Genomic DNA, 21,723 nt, shown 5'->3' on the forward strand with positions numbered 1-21,723 from the left:
AAATCATATTTACTCCAAAATGGTGCCAATAGATACAGGCTGTCTTGCAAACGGCTATGTGTATAATAAGGTGGTTAAAAAAAAATCAATAAATAAAGAGAATAAAATATATATATATATATATATATATATATATATATATTTTTTTTTTTTTTAAGATACATAAAAAAAAACTATACAAATTTAGTATCGTCGTGATCATACTGACCCACGAAATGAAATTAACATGTCATTTTTGCCGCAATTTTTATAGTGTAAAACAATGTGCCCCCATAGATTGTGAAATTCAGGTTTTTTTCCACTTCACACCACCTGGAAATTTTATAAAAGTTTTCAGTATATTAAATAGTACTCATCCCTCAAAAAAACAAGACTTCAGACAGCTACGTTGATGGATAGGTAAAAGAATTATGTTTTTTGAAAGTGGGGAAAAAAAAACAAAAATCGGGCAAAAAAAACGAATCCTTAAGGGGTTAATATTGATCCTACGGTGGCCTTTTCATCCAAGTCACGCAGCACCGTGTCTTTATTTGGGGGAAGCTAAATCAGAATAAGGTGGTAAAAGAAAACATGAGATGTCAGACGCCCCAAGAGTCGTGCCTGGTCCCTGTTATTATTGGTCACTTACATGCAGAGGTCGGTCTCCACTGTGGAGATGTCCTGCATATAATACTCTCTACTAACCATATAGAATATTATATTACCTGTAGTTTCTGCAGCTTTCATTAGACCCCTGCGGAAAATATTTCTTAGTCTCACTTTCATACGGAAGTTCTTAGCGCCTCCTGTTACTGAAATTAAAAGATTAGGAACTTCCAGACCCCACTGCTCCGTCATCAGCTGATAGAGAACATTGGATGGCGTATCAGATGATACTCTTACAAACTGCTGGGATGCAAAAAACACAAAAAAAGGTAATCAACACAAAGATATCAAAATCCACAAATACAGATAACTGATTACTCTTCTTAAAGGGGTTGTCTCGAGGAAGCAGTGAATTTTTTTTTTGCCCAGTCCCCCTTATTAAGCATACATTACTAAGCCCCCCTGTAAATGACTTTTCTAGCTGGTTTGTACTTACAGTTCCAGCGTTTCAGCAACTTATAAAAATTTTCCCAAGATGGCCGCCAGCTCTTTTCCCATCGCTTGCTGTAGCCCGACGTGCGCGCTCCCGAGACGCTACCAGCTGTGTCTCCCTGACAACCAGACGCCCCGCAGCCGCCGACCGGACCCCTGGATTGAACGCGGCCGACCACGGCACACAGTCACCCACCGCCAGGCAGCAGGTAACAGACGCAGCCCCCCCCCCCCCCCCGGCCCAGCGACAGCCCCCCCCGGCACAGCGACAGCCCCCCCATCACAGCGACAGCCCCCCCCGGCACAGCGACAGCCCCCCCCATCACAGCGACAGCCCCCCCCATCACAGCGACAGCCCCCCCATCACAGCGGCAGCCCCCCTCGGCACAGCGGCAGCCCCCCCCCCCCGGCACAGCCCCCCCCCCGGCACAGCGGCAGCCCCCCCCTGCCCATCACTTACCTGTGCGGAAGGGCGGCAGGACGGCGGGACAGCTGGGCAGCTTCTCGGGACAGCTGGGCGGCTCTGCACCTTCCTCTAACAGAGGATGGTACAGAATGGCCGCTCCAGCGCGCTCCCGAGCAGTGACAGCTCGTCTGCGCATGCGCAGAAGAGCTGTAGCGGGGAGCACACTGAAGCGGCTCGTGCTGAAAGGAGAAGAGCGGACTGCGCAAGCGCGTCTAAAAAAGCAAGCTTCCAGCGAATTTAGACGGAACCATGGAGACGAGGACGCTAGCAACGGAGCAGGTAAGTGAATAACTTCTGTATGGCTCATATTTAATGCACGATGTATTAATATGGCCATACAGAAGTGTATAACCCCACTTGATTTCGCGAGACAACCCCTTTAAGCCACAATATTAAACATTGTGTTTGCTACAACTGTTTCTGGGAAAACTAGCTGAAAATCAGCATAAGTACAACTCTCGCATGCATGGCCAGCCTTAGCAACATGCGACCTGTGCGGTTACATAGGGCACCAGCCGCCAACTTGTGGAGGGGAAGGTGGAGGCACCAGGCCGCTGTAGGTTGGGAGACTGCACCGCAGGCTGAGATCCACCCAGCCGAATGATCCTCTTTCTCCATGCAGCAGCATTTAGTGGAGTTCACATGAATCAACACCCTCCCCTGGGTATCACAGCCGCAGTGGAATCACTTTTTATAGTAACGTTTTCACTAGAGATGAGCGAGCGTACTCGTCCGAGCTTGATGCTCGTTCGAGTATTAGGGTGTTCGAGATGCTCGTTACTCGAGACGAGCACCACGCGGTGCTCAACTCCATTACATTTCTTTCCCTGAGAAATGTGCGCACTTTTCTGGCCAATAGAAGCACAGGGAAGGCATTACAACTTCCTCCTGTGACATTCCAGCCCTATCCCACCCCCCTGCAGTGAGTGGCTGGGGAGATCAGATGACACCCGAGTATTTAAATCTGCCCGCGGCGCGCCACAGATGCAAGCTGAGAGAGATCAGGGACAGTGCTGCTGATGCTATAGGGAGAGTGTTAGGTTTAATTTCAGTCTTCAAGAGCCCCAACGGTCCTTCTTAGGGCCACATCTGACCGTGTGCAGTACTGTTGAGGCTGCTTTTAGCAGTGTTGCACTTTTTTTTTTTTTTTTTGTATATCGGGCATGCAGACCATAGCGTCCTTAGTCTGCAGTCATTTTACAGAGTATAGGGGCAGTACTGGTGAGGCAGGGTCAGTGGTACAGGGAAAGAGGTATACTGGCTATATAGGCAGTGGGCTTTTTCAAAAACATACTATATTTGGGCTGCCTGTCACCGTCTTCAGTTTACTGCATGTCTGCTGGGGGTAGTAGTCGCTAATTAATACCCAGCTAAGCGTTACAGCAGGCTTGCGCATAATTGTTTCCTGGATTCGCTGTGCGTTCCGTAACATCATTGTCGTCATCCCGCCATAGGGAAACAGTACACATTATATCCGCTGCATGCGGTGTCTCTGGTTTTTCATCTCACCATTTTAAAAAATTGAGGCAAAAGACTTAAGGCCTACCACTGGCCTTTGTCCACTTCACTGGTTCTGCGCTGTGAATTGCAGCAGCTCAGTCATACGCACCTAGGTCTCACTACAGGCTTGCGCATAATTGTTTCCTGGCTCCGCTGTGCATTCCGTAAGCGAAGTCAGCCTCCAACCACAGGCCAATAAGCGGCACATTTAATTACAGTGTTCTGTTTCTGCTCTACTCGTAATACACCATGCTGAGGAGTAAGGGTAGGCCTAGAGGACGTGGATGCGGGCGAGGACGCGGAGGCCCAAGTCAGGGTGTGGGCACAGGCCGAGCTCCTGGTCCAGGTGTATCACAGCCGACTGCTGCGGGATTAGGAGAGAGGCAAGTTACTGGGGTCCCCAGATTCATCTCACAATTAATGGGTCCACGCGGTAGACCTTTATTAGAAACTGAGTGCTGTAAGCAGGTCCTGTCGTGGATGGCAGAAAGTGCATCCAGCAATCTATCGACCACCCAGTCTTCTACGCCGTCCACAGCTGCAACTCTGAATCCTCTGGCTGCTGCTCCTCCTTCCTCCCAGCCTCCTCACTCCATGAAAATGACACATTCTGAGGAGCAGGCAGACTCCCAGGAACTGTTCTCGGGCCCCTGCCCAGATTGGGCAGCAATGGTCCCTCTCCCACCGGAGGAGTTTGTCGTGACCGATGCCCAACCTTTGGAAAGTTCCCGGGGTCCGGGGGATGAGGCTGGGGTCTTCCGGAAACTGTCTCAAGAGCTTTCAGTGGGTGAGGAGGACGATGACGATGAGACACAGTTGTCTATCAGTGAGGTAGTAGTAAGGGCAGTAAGTCCAAGGGAGGAGTGCACAGAGGATTCGGAGGAAAAGCCGCTGGATGATGAGGTGACTGACCCCACCGGGTGTGATAAGCCAACTGAGGACCGGTCTTCAGAGGGGGAGGCAATTGCTCCCGCAGGACAGGTTGGAAGAGGCAGTGGGGTGGCCGGGGTAGAGGCAGGGCTAGACCGAATAATGCACCAACTGTTTCCCAAAGCGCCCCCTCGCACCATGCCACCCTGCAGAGGCCGAGGTGCTCAAAGGTGTGGCAGTTTTTCAGTGAGAGTGCAGACGACCGACGAACTGTGGTGTGCAAGGTTTGTCACACCAAGATCAGCCGGGGAGCCACCACCACCAACCTCACCACCACCAGCATGCGCAGGCATATGATGGCCAAGCACCCCACAAGGTGGGACGAAGGCCATTCACCGCGTCCAGTTTGCACCACTGCCTCTCCCCCTGTGCCCCAACCTGCCACTGAGATCCAACCCCCCTCTCAGGACACAGGCACGACCGTCTCCCAGCCTGCACCCACACGCTCACCTTCGCAGTCCTCGGCCCCATCCAGCAATGTCTCTCAGCGCAGCGTCCAGCCGTCGCTAGCGCTACTGTTTGAGCGCAAGCGCAAGTACGCCGCCACGCACCCACATGCTCAATCGTTAAACGTGCACATAGCCAAATTGATCAGCCTGGAGATGCTGCCGTATAGGCTTGTGGAAACGGAGGCTTTCAAAAACATGATGGCGGCGGCGGCGCCGCGCTACTCTGTTCCCAGTCGCCACTACTTTTCCCGATGTGCCGTCCCAGCCCTGCACGATCACGTCTCCCGCAACATTGTACGCGCCCTCACCAACGCGGTTACTGGCAAGGTCCACTTAACAACGGACACGTGGACAAGCACAGGCGGGCAGGGCTACTATATCTCCCTGACGGCACATTGGGTGAATTTAGTGGAGGCTGGGACCGAGTCAGAGCCTGGGACCGCTCACGTCCTACCCACCCCCAGAATTGCGGGCCCCAGCTCGGTGGTGGTATCTGCGGCGGTGTATGCTTCCTCCACTAAACCACCCTCCTCCTCCTCCTCCTACGCAACCTCTGTCTCGCAATCAAGATGTGTCAGCAGCAGCACGTCGCCAGCAGTCGGTGTCGCGCGGCGTGGCAGCACAGCGGTGGGCAAGCGCCAGCAGGCCGTGCTGAAACTACTCAGCTTAGGAGAGAAAAGGCACACGGCCCACGAACTGCTGCAGGGTCTGACAGAACAGACCGACCGCTGGCTTTCGCCGCTGAGCCTCCAACCAGGCATGGTCGTGTGTGACAACGGCCGTAACCTGGTGGCGGCTCTGCAGCTCAGCAGCCTCACGCACGTGCCATGTCTTTAATTTGGTGGTTCAGCGCTTTCTGAAAAGCTACCCACGCTTGTCAGACCTGCTCGGAAAGGTGCGCCGGCTCAGCGCACATTTCCGCAAGTCCAACACGGACACTGCCACCCTGCAGACCCTGCAACATCGGTTTAATCTGCCAGTGCACCGACTGCTGTGCGACGTGCCCACACGGTGGAACTCTACGCTCCACATGTTGGCCAGGCTCTATGAGCAGCGTAGAGCTATAGTGGAATACCAACTCCAACACGGGCGGCGTAGTGGGAGTCAGCCTCCTCAATTCTTTACAGAAGAGTGGGCCTGGTTGGCAGACATCTGCCAGGTCCTTCGAAACTTTGAGGGACAACTTGGCCCACTGCTGAGGGTACCCATGCTGCCTGCCTGTCATCCTTTAAGCGTGTGTGGCCTGAGGAGGAGAAGGAGGAGGATCCTCAAAGTGATCTTCCCAGTGAGGACAGCCATGTGTTGTGTACAGTTACCCTGGCACACATGGTTGACTTCCTGTTAGGATGCCTTTCTCGTGACCCTCGCGTTACACGCATTCTGGCCACTACGGATTACTGGGTGTACACACTGCTGGACCCACGGTATAAGGAGAACCTTTCCACTCTCATACCCGAAGAGGAAAGGGGTTCGAGAGTGATGCTATACCACAGGACCCTGGCGGACAAACTGATGGTAAAATTCCCATCCGACAGGGCTAGTGGCAGAAGGCGCAGTTCCGAGGGCCAGGTAGCAGGGGAGGCGCGGAGATCAGGCAGCATGTCCAGGAAAACACTTTCCAAGGCCTTTGACAGCTTTATGGCTCCCCAGCAAGACTGTGTCACCGCTCCCCAGTCAAGGCTGAGTTGGTGGGAGCACTGTAAAAGGATGGTGGGGGAGTACGTAGCCGATCGCACGACCGTCTTCCGTGACGCCTCTGCTCCCTACAACTACTGGGTGTCGAAGCTGGACACGTGGCCTGAACTCGCGCTGTATTCCCTGGAGGTGCTTGCTTGTCCTGCGGCTAGCGTCTTGTCAGAGAGGGTGTTTAGTGCGGCTGGGGGAATCATCACAGATAAGCGTACCCGCCTATCAACTGACAGTGCCGACAGGCTTACACTCATAAAGATGAACAAAGCCTGGATTTCCCCAGACTTCTCTTCTCCACCAGCGGACAGCAGCGGTACCTAAACAATACGTAGGCTGCACCCGCGGATGGAAGCATCGTTCTCTATCACCATCAAAAACGGGGACCTATTAGCTTCATCAATCTGTGTATTATATTCATCCTCCTCCTCCTGCTCCTCCTCCTGAAACCTGACGTAATCACGCCGAACGGGCAAATTTTCTTAGGCCCACAAGGTTCAGTCATATTACTTTTGTAAACAATGTTTATACGTTTCAATTCTCATTAAAGCGTTGAAACTTGCACCTGAACCAATTTTTATTTTAACTGGGCTGCCTCCAGGCCTAGTTACAAATTAAGCCACAGTAACCAAAGCGATTAATGGGTTTCACCTGCCCTCTTGGTTGGGCATGGGCAATTTTTCTGAGGTACATTAGTTCTGTTGGTACACCATTTTTTTGGGCCCTCGCCTACAGTGTAATCCTAATAATTTTTATGGGCTTCGCTTGCACTCATGGTATAGCAAGGTGTGTGGGGTTGGCCTACACTTTTGCTACATAAATGTAACTGGGGCCTTGTCTATACTGCAACTACTGAAATGTGAAAGAGACTGTTATCTCCCTAAACTGCTGCAACGGGAATGTTACTGTGGCCTGTCTTGACTGCTACTACTACTGAAATGGAACTAAGACTGTGCTCCCCCTATACTGCTGCTAGTGATATGTTACTGGGGCCTGTCCCTAATGCTACCGCTGAAATGTTACTAATTCTGGGCTCTGACTATACCGCTGCTAATGCTATGTCACTGTGGTGTGGAAACGGAGGCTTCCCAAAGACATGATGGTGGCGAGGCCATTTCCCACCAACGCGGTTACTGTTAAGGTACATATTACCAGTCTGACTGGGGCATGCACTGTGGGCCGAAGCCCACCTGTATTGTATGTGACGTTAGCTCTGCTGAGCAGGGCACTGCAATGGGATACATTTATGTACCGCCGATGGGTTCCAGGGAGCCACCCATGCTGTGGGTCCAGAGGGACTTCACATTAGTGATTTGTACCTGCCAATGTCTATGTATGAAAAACCCCGGTCAGACTGTGGCATGCAGTGTGGGCCGAAGCCCACCTGCATTTCATCTCACGTTAGCTCAGCTGTGCTGGGCAATGCAATGGGAATTATTTATGTACCGCCGGTGGCTTTCTGGGACCCACCTATGCTGTCGGTCCACACGGAGTTGTAACTGCATGTGTCTACTTATAAAGAACCCCAGTCTGACTGGGGCATGCAGTGTGGGCCGAAGCCCACCTGCATTTCATCTGACGTTACCTCAGCTGTGCTGGGCAATGCAATGGGAATTATTTATGTACTGCCGGTGGGTTCCAGGGAGCCACCCATGCTGTGGGTGCACACGGAATTCCCATTGTGGAGTTGTACCTGCCTGTGACTATTTATAAAAATATGAGGCCAGCGTGTGACATGAGGGCAGCTGAAGGATGCGCAGGGACACTTTGGTGTGCGCTGTGGACACTGGGTTGTGCGGGGGGGTTGGGCAGCATGTAACCCAGGAGAAGTGGCAGCGGAGTGTCATGCAGGCAGTGATTGTGCTTTGTTGGAGGTAGTGTGGTGCTTAGCTAAAGTATGCCTTGCTAATGAGGGTTTTTCAGAAGTAAAAATTGTTGGGGGGGGGGCAACTCTTGCCGCTATTGTGGCTAAATAGTGGGACCTGGGAACTTGAGATGCAGCCCAACATGTAGCCCCTCGCCTGCCCTATCTGTTTCTGTGTCGTTCCCATCACTTTCTTGAATTTCCAAGATTTTCACAAATGAAAACCTTAGCGAGCATCGGCGATATACAAAAATGCTCCAGTCGCCCATTGACTTCAATGGGGTTCGTTACTCGAAACGAACCCTCGAGCATCGCGGAAAGTTCGGCTCGAGCAATGAGCACCCGAGCATTTTGGTGCTCGCTCATCTCTAGTTTTCATTGATTTGACTCCTAATTAAAATATAACTTTTAATGATAACTTATAAAAAAATATGTAACCCCAGAGAGAAAACAAATGTACATTTGGTTAGAACACCATAATCTCCCAATTTCTTAAATGGCCCACAGGTGACACTCGAGGAGCAATTGCACACTTCTAGTCGGTATAGATATTCCGTGTTTTTTATCATTGTGCTCTCAGGACACCCTAGGGGCCAGGACTAAGAAACTAAAACAGATAAATTTCCATCCAAAAACAACTAGGCTTGTCCACTATGATAGCGGTACAGGCAAAGTATAGCCAAGCAATTGATTCAGTATACTTTGATGATCACAAGAGCAAAAGGTAGTCCTTTAGTTCTGGATAAATCCAGTTGCCCATAAAGAAATACCCCAGCTTTGATCTATGTTATTTAGCTCAAATACAGTTAGGTGTTAAATTCACTTGATGTTTTAAATGGTTCAACGCGTTTCTGTCACAAAATGCGAACCCTAAAAGGAGAGGGACCCGAAAGTTTTGTCCCACAAACGAATATTTGAGCGTTCAGAACAATATCTATCAATGGTAGGGTAATGGTTCGGCTATAACACACGGGTAACAATTCCCTGTGCTAGAACCATAGATGTACTGGTCCTATAGCCTCCTTTATCAATGAAGGAAACAAACCCAAAAAATCTCTAAATATTAGAGTAGTAGGGACAATGCCTATCAATTCTAGGATGAATGATTCAGCTATAATGCATGGGCAGTGATCCCCAATGCTATAACCAGCCACTAATTGGTCCTAGAACCTTCTCCAGCCTCAAGAATCCCTATGTTAGTCTTAAGCTGGAAGCAGACCCTGTTAACAATCAACAAGTACTGCCCAGTCACGGTCCCTAAATAATATGGAACCAGCATAACCCATAGTGGGTGCCCAGAGAGAGGTTTGCTGATAAAAGTACCAAATAAATCAAATGAAATAAAAACCTAGCAGAGTCTCCAGCCTTGAAATCATCCTCCTCTGGGTCTGTCTCCTCCTCTCTGATTTTCTGAGGTACTGTTGTGAGCCCATCGGTGTCACCACAATACAATAGCTAAGTTCTACTACTGTATTTATGTATTGAGCTTGGTACTGGCGCTGAATTTATTTTCTGAGCTTGGTTCTGGGGCTGTATTTATGTACTCAGCTTGGTTTGTGCTGAATTTATGTTATGAGTTTGGTTCTTGTGCTGTATTTATGTTATAAGCTTGGTTCTGGGGCTGCTATTATGTTATGAGCTTGGTTCTGGGGCTGTATTTATGTTATGAGCTTGGTTCTGGGGCTGCAATTATGTTATGAGCTTGGTTCTGGGGCTGTATTTATGTACTAATCTTCCTCCTGGGGCTGTATTTATGTATTGAGCTTGTGTTATGTTCATGTGGGCGAACTAAGCACCGGGCCCACATGAATGTGACCCGAAAGCACAGGTTTAGGACAATTAGCCGTATACTGCTGGGAGGATGACATGGCCCTACCTAACAAATCCAGTGATCGCCTCTATAAAGGCGGCCCCACGCTGGGACCTCACCCTTACTCTCCCTGAACGAGGGACACTCACAATCAGGCGGAACTGACAAAATGCACAAACTCACCACACAAACCTTGCACTCTACAGCAGATGGAAAAGCTGAATATAAAAAGCAAGGAATTAGTTTGTGCGCTGGCCAATGAACTTAAGCTGCAAAGCCCCGGCAAGGCTCCTCGTGTCTTGCAGTCCCTACTCTAGCAAGACACTAACATACACATGGACATGACACTGTGGACACACACACTGTACACAGAACAGGACTGGTCACACCAAATGTCTGGCCACTTGCACAGACATACAACACAAGTCACTGTTCACACGTGACTACAACAGGTAGTGCATACAACATGGACTCCACCCAGAGCCCACATGCACACAGATGAAACTCTACAGCAAGTCTAAAGTGTCCTCATACCAGGGGAATAGACAGTCAAACACCATGCTGACATAGGGAACTGAGTTAGACATCACCCATCTGACACACAAACGAGACATAAGACATCTGGAGGCCGCACCTCTCAGGGGAAGGGAAGAGGGTGTCTGTAAATGATGCAAACGAGGACTACAGTTGTCCAAACCATCTTTTGGAAGCAGAGAGACACTAACATGACCTACATGCAAACACAGATCTGAGTGGGCACAAGCCAGCGATATCCAAGGAGTAGAGAGACCAGCAGCAACTAGTGAGAGTTTGCTGGTATTTATCTGCTGCAGACTAAAAGGGAATGGCTGCTGGACAATACCACATCCAGCATCTCAATTAACCCCTACCTGTGAAGGTGTGCTCCTGGAACCCAGTAGTACAACAGATCCCACAAGCACAACCTGACACCTTGGTTCTGGGGCTGTATTTATGTTATGAGCTTGGTTCTGGTGTTGTATTTATGTACTCAGCTTGGTTTGTGCTGCATTTATGTACTGAGCGTGGTCCTAGTGCTGTAATTATGTTATGAGTTGTGTTCTGGTACAATATTTATTCAGAGAACTGTTGTGTTAAGGCAGCAGAAATGCAGTCCTTCCTAATCTCTTGCTCACAACTTGAAGGCTGCAAGTTCAATCCCTGCATGGTTCAGGTAGCCGGCTCAAGGTTGACTCAGCCTTCCATCCTTCCAAGGTTGGTAAAATAAGTACCCAGCTTGGTACTTATATATGCTTTTTTTCTTATGATGGGGGGGGGGGGGGGCAAAATTTCTGCACAAGGTGCGATCTAGCTTAAGACTAGCAATACTCACTTGCATGGGCGTAACTATAGAGGGTGCAGGGGATGCGGTTGCACCCGGGCCCAGGAGCCTTAGGGGGCCCATAAGGCCTCTCTTCTCCATATAGCAAGCCTAGTACTATGAATAAAGCATTATAGTTGGGGGCCCTGTTACAGATTTTGCCATGGGGCCCAGAAGCTTCAAGTTACACCTCTGCTCACTTGAATTACTGTTTTCTAAGACTCAAAAATGGCTTATTATTCACTGAGAACTCTGTGAAAGCTGAGTAACAATTCCTTTGCAGTGGGTTCTGTAATGGTAGCCATATGCATTGAGGCCTAGTTTTTCCAAAAACCGATAGCAATAATCAAAAGATGGGCAGAATGTTTACTATTTGACAAATGAAGACAAAGGAATTATATTTAAAGTTGATTTGCTTGTTATTTTGTAATTAAGCTGCATTAACTTAATCTGCATGGCATGTAAGTGTCAGCGGGGGACCTTCCGAGCGCAGACCTTTGTAAGCGGCGCAGGCAGCAGAGGAGTTTGTGGGAAAACTTTTTAAAAACTTAAAGGTTAAAGTGGCGATTAAAGAGAACTTATCGGTCTCTAACAGTCTAAGGGCTCATTCGCACGAACATAATTTCACCGCATATTATATGCGCATAATACGTGGTGAATGGAGTCAATGAAAGTACATTGATTTTCATCAATACACTCACACTAGCGGTTTTTTTATTTCGTATAATACGCATGTAAAAAAGAACGCAGCGTGTTCAATTTTACTGCGTATTATAGTCATGCAGCCCTATTGTTCTCTGATGCCCTCCTCTACGCCCCGGCAGCTGACTCTCTCATGTGTTGTCATACCTCACAATGCAATTCTTGACCTGCAGGGAAATGATGAGTAAATTGATTGGCAAGCATTAGGCCTCTTTCACACGGGCTACAAGTTACATGTATGTGAAGCTCATGGTTTCCAATGGATTCTTTCACATGAGATGTTTTGTAGCCTGAAGGAACCCACTGGAAACCATGGGCTTCACTGTATTATTGTATCTTGACGCCACCGGAACTAGGAGGTGGCGACAAGATACACTCCCACAATCAACGCCCCCCGCTGGATTGGCTGCCCAGGGCAATGGGTGGCCATCATCTCTCCAGGCTGCTGCATTGAAGGTCCACTCCGCTGCTCAGGCTTCATGGTGTGATGCTGCTGGCAATGTCGGCTCCGGAGCTCCCCAGCCGGCTGCTGTCATCATCTCCCTAGCCTGCTTCTCTGAATTTCCCCTCCGCTGGTCCGCCTAAATAGGCTGCTGGTGCTGTAAATCTCCACTTCCCAGCCAACTGCTGTCAATGCCCCCTGTGGTCGCTGTTGTTGCATTCAGGCGGCCAAGGAAGTCGCAGACGCTGATCGAGTGTTGCTTAGCTCGAAGGGCTGAAGGCACATCTGATGGCATGTAAGTGTCAGCGGGGGACCTTCCGAACACAAACCTTTGTAAGCGGCGCAGGCAGCAGAGGAGTCCGTGAGAGCAGCTCCGGTGGCCACTGTTACAGCAGAGAATTGAGCAGACCACACTGTACGACTGACAGATGGAGGACCGCGATGCACTGTGCCAGTGTGGGTAAGTGTCAGCAGCAGAGCAGTAGCCATGCGCAGCACGGCCAACATATTCCAGGGAAAAACAGTGGGGTGTCATTTGGCTGATTTGAACACTGCTGAGAGGCGGAGGGGCAGACTGTGAGCAGCGTAGCACTTGGCCAAAGCTGCCCTGGCCAGCCAATTCAGCAGGGGGCGCTGGTTGTGGGACCCCCTAGTTCTGGTGGTGCCAAGTTACAATAATACCGGGCTTCACATACATGCGTTTTGCAGCGATTACTTTGTTGGGAGATTTTGTAGCCCTTGTGAAAGAGGATGTTAGATCCCAGGAGAACGTCACGAGGAAGGTGACCCGATTGGAAATGTAAAAATGTAATTTGCAAAATGATCAAAATTCACATTTTAGTAAATCAAGTAAATAATAAGTGTCACTTTGAGGGTGAATAAAGAATGAGCATCTGGCGTGAAAGCTTTTAGGGACGTAAATTCAAGTTCAAAATTACTGAAATATTCATAATAAAAGCTTATAATGGAAAATAATTCATTAAGAAAAATGATACAAAAAAGAATCACAAAACAAACCTTCCCAATTCTGGGACCCAGCCCGATGAAGCTGATGTCTCCAAATGCATCTGTAGGCATCTCCTTTATGTGCTCATGTACGTCCCATGTTCCTTTGCTCTGGAAAGGCTGCGGTCGCACAGCTACATCTATGTGTTGTTCTTTAGAATATCCACACATACATACACCGTGTCTGTTAGTACAGAAAATATAAAGCTTTTAGTGGCATTACGCTTGGATAAACTAAACCTTACTGACTTAACACATTAAAATTAATTTCTTTCCTCACCCCTATGGGTGGTATGTGTCTTCATTGACCACAGATCTTCTACTAGAGGCCTTGGAGTCTGAGGCTTCTGTGCAGAATTTTGGCTGTTCTCATCCCTATGGGTGGTATGTGTCTTCATCAACCATGAGTCCTCTACTAGAGGCCTTGGAGTCTGAAGGTTCTGTGCAGAATCTTGGCTGTTCTCATCCCTATGGGTGGTATTTGCCTTCATCAACCACGAGTCCTCTACTGGAGGCCTTGGAGTCTGAGGGTTCTGTGCGGAATCTTGGCTGTTCTCACCACTATGGGTGGTATGTGTGTTCATCAACCACGAGTCCTCTATTAGTGGCCTTGGAGTCTGAGGGTCCTGTGCAGAATCTTGGCTGTTCTCATCCCTATGGGTGGTATGTGTCTTCACCAACCACAAGTGCTCTACTAGAGCCCTTGGAGTCTGAAGGTTCTGTGCAGAATTTTGGCTGTTCTCATCCCTATGGGTGGTATGTGTTTTCACCAACCACAAGTCCTCTACTAGAGCCCTTGGAGTCTGAAGGTTCTGTGCAGAATCTTGGCTGTTCTCATCCCTATGGGTGGTATGTGTCTTCATCAACCACAAGTCCTCTAGAGGAGGCCTTGGAGTCTGAGGATTCTTTGCAGAATCTTAGCTGTTCTCACCCCTATAGGTGGTATATGTCTTCATCAACCTTGGATCATCTACCAGAGGTTTTGGAGTTTGAGGGTTCTGCGCAGAATCTTGGCTGTTCCTAGTATTATACTCTTCTGGATAGTGTGCTCACATGTTAGTCCCAGGATTTGTTGGAGCCATTCCTTGGCTTAGGAGTTACAGCACCAAGTGCTCCTACCAGAACTAGGACAACTTTGACCTTCACTTTCCACATCCTTTCTAGTTCTTCTTTCAGGTCCTGGTACTTCTCCAACTCCTCATACTCCTTCTCCCTGATGTTGCTATGGCTTGGTACTGCTACATCTATCACTACCGCTGTCTTCTGGTCCTTGTCAATTACCACAACTTCTGATTGGTTGCCCAGTACCTCTTTGTCTGTCAGAATCTAGAAGTCCCACGAGATCTTAGCCCTGTTATTTCCACAACTTTCTATGAAGTCTCCCATCTGTATTCGGGAGGGTTTAGCTCACACTATGTGCAGATGTTACTGTACACTTGGTTGTGGCATTCAGTGTATGCTGTTCCTGCTTGCACTCTGCTACCATTTGTTGGCCTATCACTGAGGGCTCTGTGCACAAATTATTAATTAGGCCTGGGTTTACCTGTAATTTTTATATTTTTGAAGTTTTAGCTGGTCTGCTATAGATAGGCACAGCCACAACACCTACAAGTGGATACTATCATCGTGGTGGGGTAAGGCTGCTCTTTTTTTAAGTGATCTCACTTTGCGGATTCAGATTTTGGCTTGCTTTATGTGTTATATTAATTGATTACATAAATGTCACGTTTTAATGTTTTCATTTATCTGTTCTGATATCTGATTATTATTGGTGATCGGATAGGATTTCGAACAACAGTATCATTTGCTCAGGCTTCTATGAAATGAGATTCCAAAGTTAAAACTATCCAGATTGTACAATAATACAAGTATTAACAAATGTATAAATAGATAATAAAAATGTACCTAGTACCAGTCAGGTTGGCGCTTTCCACATAATACGTACATTCCTTCTTTTTAATATGCTTTGCAATCCAAGTGCCTACAGTCTCCTGCAGTAAGGTAGAAGTACATCACTATGAAATACAGAATAAAGCAAATAAAGCAGGTAATAGAGCGCTCAACTACTTGATGCCTTCTGTTGGGATGATTAGAGAAATAAACATGGAGCGCCAGGTTCAGCGGTGCTTGGAGGTCGGCGGTGGCGACTCCCAAAATCTTCTGTAACTACTCTAAAATCACTAAGAACAGAATCGCTCTCTCTAGTGGGCGATTTTCATGCGCATGAAACAGTTCATATGATTTAAACACATGCGAGCATGCAGTTTTTTTGAGCGCCTAAAAAAACCTTTGCGCCCAAACCAGTGATCTGCAACTGGAGTGCCGCAAGAACCCACTGGGCATCATTCAGCGGACGTTAAATGGGAATACAGCAGGTGTGGAGCAGAAGCGCTGCTCCGAACCCATGGGTAATGGCTGGGGCTTTGCAATTTTTCATGGCTGTCTTGTACTGACACCACAGCCCCAAAAACCTTTGATTGGCAAAACTACTGTAATCACTTTAAATGCCTCCCCATAGGCACCTGTCATTGCCTACAAAATCATACATTGTGAGAAGCCATGCCCCTTAGTTACGCCACCTGAATACACCCCTTTTTGGTAGAAGGCCCCGTGGTAAAATTAGGTCTGAAAAGGTTGGGAAACACTGATCTAAACAATAAAAAATAAACATAATTGGTATTGTAGCATCCACAAATGCCTGAACTATCTAAGTATCACATTATTTATCTGAAAGAAAAATCATGCCAAAGTTACATTTTTGGGGGGCACCTCATCTCGCAATAAAAATGGAATAAAAAGTGATCAAAAAGTCATGTGCACCCAAAAAATGGTAGTAGTCAAAATGCAGCTCGCCCCAAAAAAACAAGCGCCATCAATGGATACATTAAGAAGTTATGGGGTTCTGAATATGGCAGCAAAAGTAATTCCTGGTATTTGTTGTTGTACGTCTCTGTGGATTTGAGGAAGGAGCTCATGTGACTCTTATCTGCACATTAAATGTAGGACCTTACATTGGTGTGATATAAGGTAACTTCATCTACATTTATACCGTGTATTGGAAAGCGCTTATCCTCGTCTTTCTTTCTTTCTAGAAACTTACTACGTTTCAGTCACATACTACATAGTTAAGTACTGCAGCTTGAAAAAAGACACATTTCAATCAAATTGAACCTTTCTGAGATGAATTATACATCATTAAGTGCTGAGTTTATTATAGCGCCATTAGCGCCATTTGTCATTAGATAAACATCAAGCCCTCCATTGCATGCAATCATTGCATCAGCCGTTACTACCCTGGGGGTAAAGCTTCCATAGTTTGACTACTTTAACTGTAAAGAATAATTTCTTATATTAAAATCACCTTTCATCCACACCTAAAGACTGTCTCCCGATCCTCCTCACAAATGGTGTTGCAGGACCTTGTATTGACCGCACATATATTTCTACATATTAATAAGAGCACCTCTGCAGTGACGTCTAACCTCCCTCCATGACTTCCCTCTCCTTTTTATAGACTGGATTCCACATAATCCCTTCGAGAGCTGTTGATTGTCTAAAAGGGCTCATGTGACACATCATGTGACTCCACAGGACCAGAAAGTGCTATTTTTTTCAGTCCATTCCCACTCTCAACCGGCCTGTTAGGTATTTTGAGGGGCTATAAATTGTACCCACTAGTTAAACTGTATTAGATTATGAGGTTGATCAAACTACTAACGACCACTTGTCAGTTAGTATGTGAGTGCTTCTCATGCTACATCCCTGGTGTTGTCATCGCTGAGCTCCCTGGTGACATCATCAAAGGTCCTACAACATATATAAAATACAGAGACTGACCAACAGACGAACAACAAAGTTAGGGCTCTTGAAAAGGGGAGGACAACAATAATAAAATGAGAATACAAGCCGTTATTATCTCAGATACAACTCAGTAGTCCAGACAGAAGACACTGACATACCACTACCACAGAGATTCTGTGGGCTGAAGGACCTGCGCTGATGTCACTGTTGTGGGATGAGCCATTGTGCAGTTTGGTAAAAGAGATCTGGTGGGCTGAAGGATGTGTGGTGACATCATTGCTGTGGGAGGAGCCATTGTGCAGTTTGGTAAAAGAGATCTGGTGGGCTGAAGGATGTGCAGTGAAATCACTGCTGTGGGAGGAGCCATTGTGCAGTTTGGTAGAAACTACTGTATACTGGATAAACCGACAGAAGCTACTACCAGCACCTGTGATGACATCACCATAATTTGATCACGTGTGGGTGGAGTCAGGAATCACATGACCAGGGTTTGATCACTGTATCCAAGAGTCTGGTGATGAGTGGAATAGCAGAGCTGTGTGTGTGTGATGTCTGTGAATGAGGATGTAGCAAAGCTGTGTGTGTCATATGCTGTGTGTGTGATGTGTTGGGTAAGCATGCATGTAGTAGAGCTGTGTGTGTAATGTGTGGGAATCAAGATGGATGTACACTCACCCCATTTGAATCGGTAATTGAGGGGCTTTCCCCCAATTCTAGAAAAATATCTTACATCCGCAAACACTTTATTTCCCCCTCAAAGCCTGCGAAGCCTGCCTTCCTCACCTCGTGGGAGAGAGAACTTCATATAGCATTATCTCCTAGTGAGACTAAGCTCATATTAAAGACTGCGTTTGGCCTCTCTCCTTGCGTCACCTCTCAGGAATCACATTACAAACTTCTAGCAAGGTGGTATAGAACTCCACAATGGCTTTATGACCACAAACTAGCTACATTAGACAGTTGCTGGAGATGCGAGATGAATACTGGTTCATATCTACATATATGGTGGGAATGTCCCCGTATAACTCCCTTTTGGAGAGACGTGGGCAAGATTCTGAAAAAGCTTTCACCTGGTCTGTCGCTCTCCCCTGGGGTGGTTCTCCTGTGGAGACCGACCTCTACCTTTCACCCCATCAAACACAAATTGATCGCTCTGCTATTGGACACTGCCAAGGCCCTAATTCCCTTGCTTTGGAAACAAAAAGAGCCTCCCACTGTCGACTTGTGGAGGGATAGAGTTAACCTCCTCGCTAACCTAGAGGAGCTTTCAAGCTGGGCGAATGGGACCCATGATAAATTTATTGAGACATGGGCCCCCTGGCGAGCAGTGGGGTACGTCCGTCCTGGAGCCAACGTGGAGCAGACGACAACCGGAGATCCTTGCACTGACCCTGTACAATGTAAATACTTTGGGCCTCCACGTAATCCTAACTCCCCCCGCCGTCACCCCCCCCCCCCTCTTAGAGGCTTCTCCTTTCTGGAATTCATCCGCTGACCGCCTTTTCTCTGATACGCTCTATGTTAAACCCCATGGAGCAGACTGAGCTTCTTAACCCAACCCCTCCCCCCCTCTCCCTACTCCCACCCCTTCCTTGCCCCCCCTAACCCCTGCCCCCGTTTGTTTCCCCCTTTTCTCTTATGTATAAGGGGTCTACGTCTTTGTTTATCTCTCCTTTTGAAAATGTTTTCTTGTGCCCTGGCGCGTCGTTTAAGTTAATTCCCGCATTGGGATTGCGTGCTAGCTCAAGCTTTTATTTGCTTCACTAAGAGCATATATTATGTTTTGACGATACCGTGCTCAGACCCATTCTGTGTTTGTATGTATGTTTATATGAAAAATTTCAATAAATACTGATTTAAAAAAACCAAAAGATGGATGTACTACAACTGTGTGTGGCATATAGTAGAGCTGTGTGTAATATGTTGTGTGTGTAATGTGTGGGGTCATGATGGATGTAGCAGAACTGTGTGTGTAATTTGCTGTGTGTGGGGTCATCATGATGGATGTAGCAGAGCTGTGTGCGTGATGTGTGGGGAGCATAATGCATGTGTTAGGATTAGCAGCATCTGCACTTGCTGCTGCATGTCTGGGATCTGCACTCGCTGCCTTTTGCCTAGGTCTGGCTGCTGGCAGACTCCCGGCCCCAATCAGCTGCTGGGGCGGGAGTTCTGACAGCATTTAAACGTGCCTGTTTCTCTCTAGCATTGCCAGTGTTAGATTTGGATTTCCTGCTACACCAGCGTACTGCATACTTCTGACTTCTGACTCCGGTTACTGACCTTCTGCCTTTGGACCTGACGTTGCCTTTGCCTGACCCTCTTGTACCGCGTACCCTCTTGTTGCTGACCCGGATTGTCTGACTCTCCTTGCTGTTGTTTGTTCCAGTGCCTGTCCGTTCGTTAGTCCCCGTGTCCCCCTTCCTTAGTGAGTGTAGGGACCGTCGCCCAGTTGTCGCCCTGGGGCTTAGCCCAGGGGGGCAAGTAGGAAGGGACAGGGGTTGCGGGTATTTTCAGGGATCTCCAGTTTCCCGGACCCCGAGTCCTGACAGCATGTACCATGTAGCACAGCTGTGTGGCTCACTGTGCCACCACAAACACTGGTAATATATTTTCTTAATAATTACTAGTATCCTTATGTTAATAGGTCTGTTATAATGTCAGATCAATTCAAACTGTCTTTCTGTCTTTCTCTCTTTTTCTCTTTCTGTCTGTCTCTCTTTCTATTTCTTTCGCTTGCTCTCTCTCTCTCTCCCTTTTTTTTCTTTCTTACTTTCTTTATTTCTCTCTTGAGATATATATATATATATATATAAACTCACGTACTTTGGCCATGTAGTGTAAACAGAGTTGCTAGAAAAATCTATAAAGCTTAAACAGATCAGTGGCAAAAGTAGACCCGGCTGCCAAAGGACACGATGGCTGATACTGGCAGAGCCGATAATGGCATCGATATCACACAACTGAAAGAAGCAGTGCAAAATCGGAAAACAGAGGGAGGCCGCCTTTAGCGTCACTGAAGAGGTCATATTGTAATTTGTTTCATCCAGTACTAACCTTTCTGCCCAGCAAGTTGTATTTCACTTTACATTGTACTGCTATGTGTTACATTACTTTAATCTTTGAATGATGATCTAACACTAATTTTTTTATATTTTGCCTAATGCATATGTCCCATTCAATGACCTACAAATCATTGATCAAAGATGTTAGTAAATATAAAAATGATACCATTTCATCTCCAGAAGGGGAATAGTTCTTTCTTTTCTTGCGCCTCATCTTGCCAGTCTGTCTAATGTTGGATACTAATTGTGATATTCTTTTGGGTTGTGCCTTGAAGCAATCTTCATCTTGACTGATACTACTTTCAATGGATGACATCATCACAATGTCTTGGCTCTAAATTTGTGGAGCTTCCTACATATAAAGAAAAAAAAAACAATAATAATACCGGTAGTGTAGACCAGTGTTCCCCAACGCCAGTCCTCAGGGACCACCAACAGGTCATGTTTTCAGAATTTCCTCAGTATTGCACAGGTGATGTAATTATTGTCAGTGCCTCGGACATTGCCACAGGTGTTCTTACCATAGGATATCCTGAAAACATGACCTGTTGGGGGTCCATGAGGACTGGAGTTGGGGACACCTGGTGTAGGCAATCCCCAACATTCCAAGATTAAATAAATTTTCTTTAAGATAACAAAGCTCAGTTTTTGTTTCAAGTTCTGAATTTGTCTTTATTAGAGATGAGCGAACGTACTCGTCCGAGCTTGATACTCGTTCGAGTATTAGCGTGTTCGAGATGCTCGTTACTCGTGACGAGTAACACGCGATGTTCGAGTTACTTTCACTTTCATCTCTGAGACGTTAGCGCGCTTTTCTGCCCAATAGAAAGACAGGGAAGGCATTACAACTTCCCCCTGCTACGTTCAAGCCCTATACCACCCCCCTGCAGTGAGTGGCTGGCGGGATCAGGTGTCACCCGAGTATATAAATCGGCCCCTCCCGCGGCTCGCCACAGATGCATTCTGACAGAGATCAGGGACAGTGCTGCTGGTGCCGGAGCTGCTATAGGGAGAGCGTTAGGAGTTATTTTAGGCTTCAAGAACCCCAACGGTCCTTCTTAGGGCCACATCTAACCGTGTGCAGTAGTGTGGAGGCTGCTTTTTGCAGTGTTGCACTTTTTTTTTTTTTTTTTGTATATCGGCCGTGCAGAGCATTGCGTCCTGCAGTAATTTTACATTGTCCAGGGCCAGCAGTGGTGAGGCAGGGACAAAGGACATATTTAGTGTATATATGCAGTGGGCCTTTCCAAAAACATTTGGGAAAAAAAATCTATTTGGGCTGCCTGTGACCGTCCTCAGTGTACTGGGTCTCTGCTGGGGGTAGTTGTCCTAATTCATACGCAGCCAGCTAAGTGTTACAGCAGGCTTGCGCAAAATTCTTTCCTGCCTCTGTGTTGCCTCTTACATCACCGCTGTATTCCTGTCCACAGTGAAACAGTCTGCAGTAATTTTACATTGTCCAGGGCCAGTAGTGGTGAGGCAGGGACAGAAGACATATTTAGTGTATATAGGCAGTGGGCCTTTCCAAAAACATTTGGCAGAAAAAATCTATTTGGGCTGGCTGTGACCGTCCTCTGTGTACTGGGTCTC

The 21,723-nt window shown here is 47.4% G+C and overlaps 1 protein-coding gene across 1 annotated transcript in view; it reads right to left on the bottom strand.

Moving 5' to 3' along the window:
- Positions 1-20,449, bottom strand: part of TRPM2 (transient receptor potential cation channel subfamily M member 2) — a 164,445-nt gene extending 143,996 nt beyond the window's left edge. Inside the window, exons 1-5 of the mRNA XM_066577079.1 lie at positions 20,300-20,449; positions 19,145-19,147; positions 15,176-15,261; positions 13,283-13,454; positions 705-888 (exon numbers count right to left, since the gene is read on the bottom strand). Of these exons, the coding sequence (XP_066433176.1) occupies positions 705-888; positions 13,283-13,454; positions 15,176-15,261; positions 19,145-19,147; positions 20,300-20,449 (595 nt within the window). The remainder of the gene's footprint in view (positions 1-704; positions 889-13,282; positions 13,455-15,175; positions 15,262-19,144; positions 19,148-20,299) is intronic.
- Between the last annotated feature and the right edge of the window lie 1,274 nt (positions 20,450-21,723).

Source organism: Eleutherodactylus coqui, chromosome 8 (assembly GCF_035609145.1).
Source record: "Eleutherodactylus coqui strain aEleCoq1 chromosome 8, aEleCoq1.hap1, whole genome shotgun sequence".
Taxonomy (NCBI): Eukaryota; Metazoa; Chordata; class Amphibia; order Anura; family Eleutherodactylidae; genus Eleutherodactylus; species Eleutherodactylus coqui.